The sequence below is a fragment of the Xiphias gladius genome, chromosome 19 (assembly GCF_016859285.1).
Source record: "Xiphias gladius isolate SHS-SW01 ecotype Sanya breed wild chromosome 19, ASM1685928v1, whole genome shotgun sequence".
NCBI classification, from domain to species: Eukaryota; Metazoa; Chordata; class Actinopteri; order Istiophoriformes; family Xiphiidae; genus Xiphias; species Xiphias gladius.
The window spans coordinates 27,578,262-27,590,295 of NC_053418.1; the positions used below are offsets into that span (position 1 = coordinate 27,578,262).

Consider the following 12,034-nt stretch of genomic DNA (forward strand, 5'->3'; position numbering starts at 1 on the left):
CAAGTTCAGTGTTGGAGAGCGACGTTACCTTCTTCATGAACTCTTATGAGTTGTCTGAGCGCATTTTGGTATCCTGCGTTAATGTATATTTCTTTGTGAGCGTGCTTTAGATCTGTCAGTTTTGCTTGGATGTTTCCTTGAATTAGTAGGGTATGCCGTAACAGCTCTTTAGCTTCAGCACTCCATTCTTCCATGTCCATCACTCGTTGTTCCACCTCTTTCAGTCTGTTCAATATAACTTTCAGATCTGTTGCAATTTAAATAACTTCTGGTTATTGTCTTTCTGAAATTTGCCAGTTCATCCTTCATATTTCTGAAAAAGGTGTCCTGAAAGTTGTTTAACTCCGTCTTCATATCTGAGTGTATAGCATTTATTTCACCAAGGCTAGCTTGCAGGGTGTCCATGGCACTGTGTTCATCATGTTTTTCCATGATGTCATTGTTTTGTCTTTCTATTTCAGCTGTCTTTCACTTGTGTTTGGAGTGATTTGCCTCTTTTTGTTGCTTTTCATCATCAAACTTTGTTTATTATTTCAAAAAGTGTACAACTGACGTAAATTAGGGGAATACGGAAGGCCGTCTCGGAGCACTCACTCTACAGATTTCCTTGGGACCATAACGGAACCAGTAGCTTTGGTTGAACTTAAGAATACATTTTCACTCATAACTTACATTGAAATATCTTTAAAAAGGGATTTCCTTGTGGCCAGAATGAACAAGAGAAGCAATTACAGTGAACAAATACCTCATTCAATGTACATAAGGGCATATAATGTATAAGACAGACTTGAAAAAATGTGAACCTACCCTTAAACTGAGATTTGAAGTGAGTGAAACAAAGAGAAGGGGGAACCCTTCAGCAGATGAATGTGAAAACAGCCTTATAGGTCTCGAGAATGAAAGCACAAATCTTTCTGAATGGTGAAGCTCAAATATCCAAGAGAAATAACGATAAGTTAAATACATTTTTGAGTGGAGGGTCACTGTAACCCTTTCACACAGCAAAATAAAAACACGACCATCCAATGCAAAACAGAGTTCAGAAACAATACATGTTTAATCATACATGAGCTACAACGCTAATGTCAGAGGTTTTGTCAAAATGAGGGTCTAATGATGCTTTACGTCCCACAAAATACAGTCATACATCCATATTAAATATAGAAAAAAGTCAAATAATATTTGAAATATTTTTCTATGATTGCACCTAACTCCAGTGGTTGCTGGTGACATGAGCTACCTCTTCATTGTTTGACTGCATAATACATTTATGAATTTTACTGATCTCTGATTCTTCTTTTTATCATTGAAAACAAGTTCCATGGTTTGATGTTGTTATAATCACAGAGAGTTCAAAATTAAACTCAGTCATCCCACTGAGATTTAAGTTCACAAAAATCAGTGATATGGTCTTATATATGTTAGTGTTTTGTTTGGACTGTATGTTACAATAGAATTAATTCAATATTTCAACAACAAACTTCCGTCCTTTACATTCTCAGAAAAGAAAGAAATTACAAGTTAATTTCTTGTTTAATGATAACCACTTCAATTAGGAAAAACGCCCACCAGTGCTGTAATAATCACCAAAAAAATGACTGCAATTAGCTGTGAAAGAAGTAGTGAAACAGTAATTATTTTGACAGGACAGGTTACAACTCAAGTATGACAAAACTAATGAGAGACCAGTTAAAACCACATGCCAATGTAGAGTCAGAGAAAAATCAACGTTTTTCTAAATGTGGATATTTTGCACATTTTGAGTCCTCCAGATTCCATAAAAAATTACGAGATCATCTGCAAATCATAAAACATGTCCTGTACCCAAGCTAAAACAACAGATTATTCTGATTTGAGAGTTCTCTTTAGTATCACAGTGATGGTAGTGCAGTTATTGTCAGGGAACATGAGCAGAGTTCACTTCAGTTTCAGACTGTTAGAATGCTGATAACCTTCAGTGGAGATGGAGTTACTATTATTATACACTGTGCCCGGTTTATAGAGGATCTTCTTTGCTGAGTACACAACATAATGATATGTTAAAAGCACAAAAGAGAGCCTTTAGTAGAAAGAGAATAAATTGTACAGTTTCAAAACAAGTTGTAAGAATGGAGGCCTTTGCCATGCCATGTACATTCCCTCTGTGTCTCTGAAAAGACCAACAGCTTGCACGCATGTCCACACCTGTCATTTCCCATGGTGCTATTCACCAAGTCCTGTGTTATTGCAAAATAAATTTCACGCATCAGTCCATATATCAATATCCAAAATAAATCATTCTTCTTGCCACAGAAAAATAGACTGTATTACATTACAGCTGGGAATCAGCTTCATCACGGCATGCTCTCAGGGCAGGTCTAGTTTGATACAGCAAGGGCCCATTTTGGTTACATGAGGCCCTTTGGCAGGGAACATGTACAACCAACTCAGAGTAACCTGTGGTGTCAAACACTTGGTTTTTAACATATCACCAATTATATGTTCAGTTGCTAGCAAAGGCAGCTAACCTACTGTATCCATCCGCCACCTAGTGAAATACATTCTCAAAAAAAAGAAAATGGAAACATTCCAGGATAAAGTGTTCAATCCAAATGCAAGCACTGCTGCTGCTGTGTCTCCACCTGCAGGTCATGTGATCCGACTGAAACTACCTCAGTTCCTCCTGGGATGAAGAATTTGAGGCTGAAATACTGAACTACTGGTCCCATGTTCCATGATGCAGAGAGTTTTGGTCCTCCTCAGGGTTAAAGCAGCAGATCCATTTTCCTTCCAGGCCTCAGAGCTCAGTCAGATGGGTTTGGACTTTCCCTCTCTGTTGCTTTCCTTGTCTCTCTGCTCTGTAAGTGGCTCATTTCAACAGAGAGTGTCGGTGTTGAAGGAGAGCTGCACCTGCCAAACACGCACGCACACACACACACACACACACACACACACACACACACACACACACACACACACACACACACACGCACGCACGCAAACAAACATGCATATACAGGTTATCTTGTACCACATTACAGTAAGACTACCCTTATAAAAGGATTTACAAATGTTTATAATTAGGTTATTAAATGAGTTGTTAACACTTAAAAAATCATTAATAAACAATTATAAACAAGTTAAAACGGTTTTCATACGTCAATGCGAGCTCACTATTTGGCAAGATCAAGTCACTGCTTACTACTCATTAATCTTACTAGTGAGTTACTAACATTTATCACTGGCAAAAGGGTGCCTTATTGCAGTCTAATACACAACCATTTGTTAATGAGATACTAATATTCACATTCGCCTGATAAAAATTTCCCACATGAAATACAAAGTAAGATGCAACAGAAACAAGCAAAAAATGTTATTCACACATGTTGATTTTCATACTCAAAATGATTAGACTGTTAAGTACGACTCATATTTATATTTAGACAGAAAAGCTTCACTCAGACATAAATACAACACATGGAAAGAGGGGAGGTTGCGGCTGGAAAGGCTTTTCTTTTTTTGCTGATGACTGAATCAGCTCTCATCTATCCCAAAAAGCAACAATATTGCCCAAACCTTAGTGTGTTTTAATTTGGTATGCCATCATTTGATATGCCAAATGAAGCGTTTTGACTATTAAGATATGCTGACGGTGGGTAATACTAGTAACATATGAACGATCTCTGATGAAGCTGACAGGTATAAATGCTGGCTGAGACAAAGTAAGCCAAGTAAGAAATGGGATTTGATGCTTAACAGTACAGATAAATGTGGGCTCACAATTTGGCAAGCAACTGGTCACTGTTGCCCTTTTTATGTAATGGCTTATAACAGTGTATTAATTATCTTGTGATAAGAATTTCTTATCAGCAAATAATAAGGAAGAGTGGTAAATGGACTGTACTGATATAGCTCTTTTCTAGTCTTATCTACTACTCAAAGTGCTTTACACTACACATGCCACATTCACACACACATTCATACAATGCTTTCTATAAATACACACACAAACACACACACACACACACGATATTCAATACTAAGGGGTTGCTGCATCTGTTTGCCTGTATCTGTGTACTTTGTACCTCACGTTTAATAGAAAATTTAGAAATGTTGTAATAAATAAAAAATAAAAAACCAAGTGGTGTTCAACTTACCCTTTCTTCTTCAAAGCTGATCAGTCCTTCATCATCGTCACTCTCCAGTTCCTCTGGTGCCTCACTGATCAGTGCATTGAGCTCTGTGTTGGCCGGCCGAGACTTCAGCAGGTTGAGTATATGCTGCAGGGGGGACTGTGCACCAACCGGGGGCAACATCTCCTGCTGCTCTAAGTTGTCACTCTGCTTCTTGGCAAAGTTGACAAACACCTAGGTAGAAAAAGAAAGTAATGTATTTTATCTATTTCATATTTCTTTGTTGATGGGCTGCATGTAGTTGAACCAGAGCGTTACACATTGACTCACATTGTCCAGAGTGGTCTGACTGACAGAGTAGTCCTCGATGCCCAGCACCTCCACCACCTGCTCCATCTTACTGAAGACTTGAGCCAGAGAGATCCATGCTGATTTCAGCTGGTACTGGACCTTGGTATGGTGACGCTCCTGCAAATATGACAATTGGTTAAATGTCTGAAACCACTCAAAAAGAAAGTGCTATATGAAAAAAACTTATCAAACGTGAAACAGATGTTTGAATCTGACAAGAAAACTAAATCAAAGTCAGTATTAAACATTCCAGCTGCATCCACAATTCCAATGGAAATCTTGATGAGAGTCAACAAGACATTTCCACAACTCTCTTCAGTGTTTAGGAGCCCTTAGCTGTGGGTTAAAAAAAAAAAGTTGAATTTTTGAAAAGTTACAATTTTCATAACTTTGGTGAAGAAGTATAAAAACTTGGGGGTGGGGTTTAGGATTAGACACTTAAGGATGTCTAAACATTTGGTTGGGTAAGTTTAAACATTGGGATGTTGTTAAATGCCCTTGGGGGACAGTGTTTTGGGGCAGGATTTAAACATTTGAGGGTGGGATTCAAACATGTGGGGGGTAGTGTAAAAAAAAATTCCAAGGCAGTTGTTTAAACACTCAGGCTTGGGGGGCAGTATTCCACCATTTGGGGGTGGGATTTATTATGTTGTTTAAAATTTTGGGGTGGGGTTTAAACACATTGGGGGCATATTAAACATTTAAAGCATGTATTCAATTTTTAATTTAAAGGGCTTTAGGGCGGAGTTAAAATACTTAGGGATGTTTAAATGCATGGAGGGGTGTTAAACACCCCTGAGGTTGTTTAACAACCCCTCCGAGGGGGTGTTTAAACTCTGGGTTATTCAAATTCAGGGGAAATTCAGGGGGGGAATAATTTTGACTAGGACTGTATTTTTTGTATGTTCCGCTTGCTGGAACCAGAATAAAGAGCATGGCAATTGTCCAGTCTGGAGGAGATAAAGACATGGATGACCTTTTCTAGATCTGCAGATGAAAGGAAAGACCTGATCTTGGTCAACTATCTAAGCTGAACAAAGCAGGCCTGTACAACTTTAGTCACCTGACTATCAAAGGGACAACTCTAAGTCTAAAATAACATCTAGGTTACAAACCTCTTCTTTAACATTATTAGATAAAGCACCCAAACTATACAAGAGATTGTTAATGCTGCTAGTGCTGGGGCCAGAAAGTTTAATTATAGTTATTGCTGAGTCATCTATGGGAAATTTTTGGACAACAAATTCTTAGTTAAAGGACGGCAGGACATAATAAATAACACTGGTGATTCCAGGCTTTATTGGCACATACAGTGGTGTATCGTCTGCGTAGCAAAGAAGATCAAAATTGTACCTAGACATCATTTGCCACAAGGTTAGCACATATATAATAATAAAAGGGGCGCTAGCATAGACCCCTGGGGGACCCACAACAGAAGAGCATGACTTAAGGAGGCATTTTCAAGCATAACAGAGAAGGATCTACTGAACAGATAAGAGAACTACACCAAAGCCACATCACTGATGAAACATTGTTTTTCAGACTGCTGACTAAGACATTGTGGTCCACTGTGTCAGAGACTGAGCTGAGGTCAAGGAGAATTAAAATATAATACAGGCCTGCGTCAGTGGTAAGCAATAAGTCATTGGTGACCTTGACCAGGGCTGTCTCAGTTCTCTGCAGAGAGCAAAAAGCACAATGACATTTTTTAAAAATCTTGGAAATGAATCTAAAATCTTTAAGAGGGGGTAAAGACTGGCATTTTTAAAATTGGAAGTAAAATGCATGTAGACAGAGAAAAGTTAACAATGCCTAAAATATTTGGACAAACTTTCTGAAATACTGCTTTTAAAAACCAGGAGGGAATGCAGTCTGAAGGGCAGGTGGATGATTTTGAAAGTACAAAAGTGTGTTCTAGGGTTGAGAGAAAGAGAATTCACTGAAGTGTGTCAGTTCTGAAGATGGGCAGGAGTTAACAACAAGCTCCCCCAATTCAGTATGAATGTGCTGCCAAATCTCTTTTATCTTTTTATGGAAACAATGAAGAAAGTCTTCACATCTCTCTGGGGAGGATTCATCTGGCTGGCTAAGTGGGGGACCAATCACAGAGTTTGTGGGTTTCAAAAAGGACTGGCATTATGACTCGGTTAAGTGATCAGCTGTGAAAAATACTAGTTCTTTGCTCCTTTGACTGCACACTGATGAGTGGAAAACAGATGTTTAAGAGAAGTAAAAGAATCAGTATATTTTTCCTTCTTCCATTCTGATCCATCTTTCTTCCTCGTCTTTTTAAATTCCTTATTTCTTCATTCAATCATGGTAGAGAAGAAGATATTTTACCTATTGTATAGCTTGACAAATTATGTTAGATTAGTCTATATACTATAAAGAGTCTAAAAGTTTGATAAAATCATAGCAACATCAAAGTGACAAACAACTAAGACTATGAAAGTTGGGAAACAATCTTTTAGCTGTCCTTCAGCGAGACTGATGGACAACTAAATTTATTTTTGTATATTAATGCAAGACCCCTGCCTCGACTTGATAATCTTGGTTGGTGGAAACATAAAATGACTGAATCACTCACTGAGTCATAAAAATTATTCACTAAGCAGTAAACAGAAGGTAAACAGAAAAGAGCTGTTTCAAATGGAGGATGAAAGAAATAGCTTTAACTATGATGAAATTGTGTCTGTGTGGACTCTGAATAAACAGGAAAGAAGGAATTAGTGTGGGAAATAAAACCAGCACCAGCAGGACCAACCCGCATTGTCATGGAAAGGACTATGAAGTCCAGAGCAAGGTTGCTTGGCAGATTCATGCTGGGGCAACTGTCATTTATGACTAAAAGCAATAACATTAACAACATTAGAAATCAGCTTCCTGGTGGCAGGCCACACATGATTCACTATGCGAGCAGGAGGTGGAATTCGGGAGACCATGGGTTTTGGAGGTAACTCGGCCACAGGAGAGAAAAAGTTTGTGTTTAATGGTCTCATCACCACCAACATCAAACGGTTCATAGAGGGGAAGAGGGAGCCTCTGACAACCCTTAAATAGAGGTGCCCACAAGTTAAAGTCAGGCAGTGGACATCAGCGGGGTTTGCCACTGCTTCCAAGGCCGAGCGTTGCTGGCTCGAGACAGGCAAGCCAGGAACAGAGCTCCATCTACTGCTGTAGGAGAGACTCAATTAACCACTTAATTACTCACAGGGGAACTGTAAAGCGAAACAAACTATGGCCAGCAAAAGAGTCCAAATGAAGAGGATAGACAGAGTTTTGCCGCTGATTGTGGGTCTCGTTTAAGGGTCATTGCAAACTTAAAGGAAACACAGAAGCAGCATAAAACCCCAGGGGTTAGAGATGAAATTAGTTTAGAATAGAGTAAACATGGCTAGTATTTTCCAACACAGTGCAAATACTGGGGAAAGCAGATATGTTCGAGATGAAAAACTTTCTTCTGATTCAAAGGGGTTCCTTTGAACCGAGTAACTGTACCTACTGTAACCTACTGTATGGCCTTGCATTTGCTCAGGTTTTTAGTTACATTACAGTTACATAGCTTCCCTGTCTTGCTGTGGACAATCCACTGTGGGGTGATGAGTCTGCAGCTGATAGACTTTATATATTATATTTAAACTTGCTGAGGTGAGAAATCATAGGAATGCTCTTTCTCTGTATTCCATGGTTTTGTATAGGTGCAATTCAGTGGAGGGAGAGCAGTGCTACAGTGCTGAGGTGTGATAAGAAAAAAGTGTTTTTCCGTATTGCTGTTCCCCTCAATTGCAGGAAAAGTTGTTGCTTGGTTTTATACCTGTTAAAACCTTAAAAAAAGAATGCAAACACAACACTGACATATCACCTTATAAGGTTCTTATGGCTAACTTAGCACACAGTGGCCTATTAACATATCCAGCAGATCCACCTGATGAAGGTAAGTCTAATTTCCAGCCGTGTCTGTATTTCTCTCTGTGGACAGATTTCGCACAGATTTTGTCACCGTGATTGCGTCACAACCATGCAAGATACAGTCATGTAAAGTTGTGGGCCGTAAAACCAAAACGATGAGCGTAAAGAGACTAAAAAGCTCAGTAGAGCTGAGGGGCCTTCGTGGTTTGCCTAATAGTTTGTTGCCATTACTAAATACAAATAGTCATATGATCCATTGTTAATATGAAAATATTGATTATAGCTGCTTTAGGACACCAAATTTGGACCTGTTACGACAATATACCTTAGTGTGTACCGACGTAAAGAACTTTCATGATAACCCACAATAGAAACTAAATGTATATGACCAAGGCTTGCAATATTTTTTCTCTATAACTGCTAGCTGCAGTAATCTACCTTCAGCACGGCCTCAGGGAAGTTTCTGTTGAAGAATCGAACCACCTCCTTCACACTGGAGCTGCTCTTGGTCCTCACTGTGATCATGTAACCATCCCCAAACCTACAACATGATCATAAAACCATGATTGAAGATGTTTTTTTTTTTTTTGTTAAACTTAATTCAGGGTTTTCAGATATGACAACAATATACAATACACAAAGTAGCATAAGCATAGCATAACATTGAACAAATAGTTGTCATGGGGTGCTCAGAAGTTTATTGTATATACATTTGCATTTTCAGTTATTACCTTTTCAACCAGATAAAACATAAGCAGAATGTTTGACATATATAGACTCTACAACTTTTAAAGCACAAGAGTTTTCATGTGTGAAAGTTCGCAACAGACAGTAGAGAGAAACAGGCGGACGCACACACCAAGCCTCCTCAGCTGGATTCGAACTGGTAAACTGTTACAGGGTATGTGTGTTAGACCAGTAGGACAACGCACCAACATTTTTTTTTTTTGACAACAATGGACACTAAACATTGACTGGGTTCTGAACACAATTAGGTTATTCAGTGTCATTGACTTCAATGCAGTACTTTAATGACATGTACAACTTAATCATTATGAATTATTGTCTTGGTGATCAGTATGTCATACTGAGTTTGGAAAAGGATCTGTTTTAAGGGCATTTTATCTCTATACTACCAGGTCAAGAGTAGAGAGACAACAGGAAGTCAGGGGATGATATTTAACAAAGGTCCCCCACTGGGTTCGAACTAGGGATTGTGAGATTCATAGTTAACTCCTTAACCCTGAGAATACCAAATCTTCTCCTGAACTATGTGTCTTTTGTCTTCACAGGCATAATTATAGGTACAATGGAGCTGTGAGAATTAATGCAGTGGAAAGTTTAAATATTCACAAAAATTTCAAATTTACAGATGAAACCCTGAAATTAATCACACATGATTGTGATCAACACAGAAATGTTTTCGATGTTTTGATGATGCTTTAATATATTCATGAAATCTGATCACACATTTGGCAATGGAGGACATTTTATTTTCGTTTATTACACTTACAAGACATTTATTCCCACTGCATCTTCAATTTTGGACATAGTTCAAAACTTTTTGCAACATTTAATTTCCAGAATCTAAACAATTGCTGAATCAATTTTGGTAGCATTTTAACATATCTAGATATATCTATATATCTATATACATAAACTGTATATTTAGCATATTTGGTGATTCTTGACTTTTTTCTTTAAAGATTTGAGTGCTGTCTTGAAAAAAAAAAAAAAAAATTCCCACTTGATCAATCGAAACTAAAATTTCACATGCTGACTGGAACTGACCAGAGATCATGTCATTACATTTTCAGAAAAAAATGCATGCATTCAATAATGAGATATAAAGTTTTAAAACCTTTGGCACTCCCCTGAGGCAAAATGTCTCAAGACTGTGCAGCAAAGCTCAGTACATCTGAACACATGCAGCAAATTTGGTTGCAATAGCGTAAACCAGTTTAGGTTTATGAGAGTTTATATTAACTGGACCTTAACAACACAAGTTAAAAATGTATAACAGCCAACTGAATTTAATATTAAAATAAAACTGAATAACTTATGTGATTCAGAAGTTTTTGGCAAAACTGTGTAAGTTAATATTATAGCGCCACCATGAGGTCAGTTGATGTAGTTTTTGTTGCCTGAGTGGTCGGTGCATTTTCTGCAGTTGCTTTTCCTGCAGTTTCTGAGACATAGACACTTTTAGTAGTGAATAATCATAATCATAATCATGAAGGATTCGGCCCCTAACTACTTGCTCAGCATCTCATTTTATGCAAATAATTGATTTTTCCCAATGCCTGCTATGAAAAGATTTTTCAGTTCTGTACATTTCATGAACAATGGAATGAACAGAAATTTTCTGTAGGAATGAAATATAACTACTTCCAATTTTAAGGATTTCTGCTCTGAAACTTATAACTAAATTATGGTAAGACATATCTGTAAGATGTCTATGCTTCCACAATAGGAAATAAATAATAAGGAAAATTCAATTCATGGAGCAAAGTATATTTAAGTTAAAAGAAACTTACAAGTACATTAAAGAAAATTGAAGAAATGGTTTTAATATGAAAATCATTCAAACTTAAGATACTTTATTTTGCATGTTAATATTTGTGTTTTGATAAAAGATTATCTTGAGCTTGCTTAAATTTGCAAATATTCCTTTCAGTGTATTGTTCAAATAAACAAATATTTGTTCAAGTGACAATAAAAAGGCCTATATAAATACAGTCCATTTACCATTTACCATAAAATTATTACCAGCTATTGATATCAAACTCTGTTTAAATGGATGCAGATTAGATAACATCTTCAAATGACAATAGGAAGGTGGATCTTTATCCTCCTGACCTGTTCTTGAGGTGTTGGATGCTGCCCAGGCATTTAAACCTGCCATTCACCATAATTCCCAGCCTGGTGCACAAAGCTTCGCACTCCTCCATACTGCAGAGGAGAGTATGAAATAAAATATTAAAAACACTATGGTGAAAAAGAAGTGAAAATTAGCCACCATAGTAAAAGTATTACAGCAGAATCCCACTGTATGTGAGAATTGAGGTGTATCACCTGTGTGATGTCAGCACTACTGAGCGTCCAGTTTTGATTATATCCAGGATTAAATTCCAGAGGAATCTGCGGGCCTTTGGGTCCATCCCAGTGGTTGGCTCATCCTGAAAATTCCCACAAATTACAGTTTTGAAATTTATAAGGTAACTAGAAATTACACTGTATTTACAGTTTACTTTCATTGCAGTTCCTGCTGCCCTTCTACCATGTACACATGAAAATATTTCCCAGAATCAAATTCCAAAATGAATATACATTAAAGGATCATCTCAATTTATCACACCCTGGGTCTTATTTTTGAATTTCGCCATTGTTACTGTGAGTTATAATAACATTTTATTCACCAAAGCTATAACTGACATCTGGGAAGATGGTTACCTCACTAAGGAGAATTCAAAATGCATGTCAGGCCGAAAGTGAGCACACCTGAAATGGTGGTGATAATCCCTCATTACACAGGAAAACCGTTATTGTAAAAGCTGCAATGAATGTTTACAGCAAATGGTTTGGGTAATAATTGTGCTATTTTGCCTTCATTTTCTTTTTCAAATAAGTTTTACTAATCTGGGGTTTGTTTCCAACCCCTT

At 37.6% G+C, this 12,034-nt stretch overlaps 1 protein-coding gene across 5 annotated transcripts in view; it reads right to left on the reverse strand.

Moving 5' to 3' along the window:
- Nucleotides 1-1,083: 1,083 nt before the first annotated feature.
- abca2 (ATP-binding cassette, sub-family A (ABC1), member 2) overlaps nt 1,084-12,034 on the reverse strand; it is a 136,917-nt gene continuing 125,966 nt past the window's right edge. For all 5 annotated transcript variants that reach the window (XM_040154642.1, XM_040154641.1, XM_040154643.1 and 2 more), the window contains 6 exons: nt 11,448-11,551; nt 11,232-11,324; nt 8,811-8,913; nt 4,443-4,580; nt 4,137-4,346; nt 1,084-2,889 (listed from right to left, as the gene is read on the reverse strand). In XM_040154642.1, the coding sequence (XP_040010576.1) occupies nt 2,854-2,889; nt 4,137-4,346; nt 4,443-4,580; nt 8,811-8,913; nt 11,232-11,324; nt 11,448-11,551 (684 nt within the window). In that variant the 3' untranslated portion in view covers nt 1,084-2,853. The remainder of the gene's footprint in view (nt 2,890-4,136; nt 4,347-4,442; nt 4,581-8,810; nt 8,914-11,231; nt 11,325-11,447; nt 11,552-12,034) is intronic.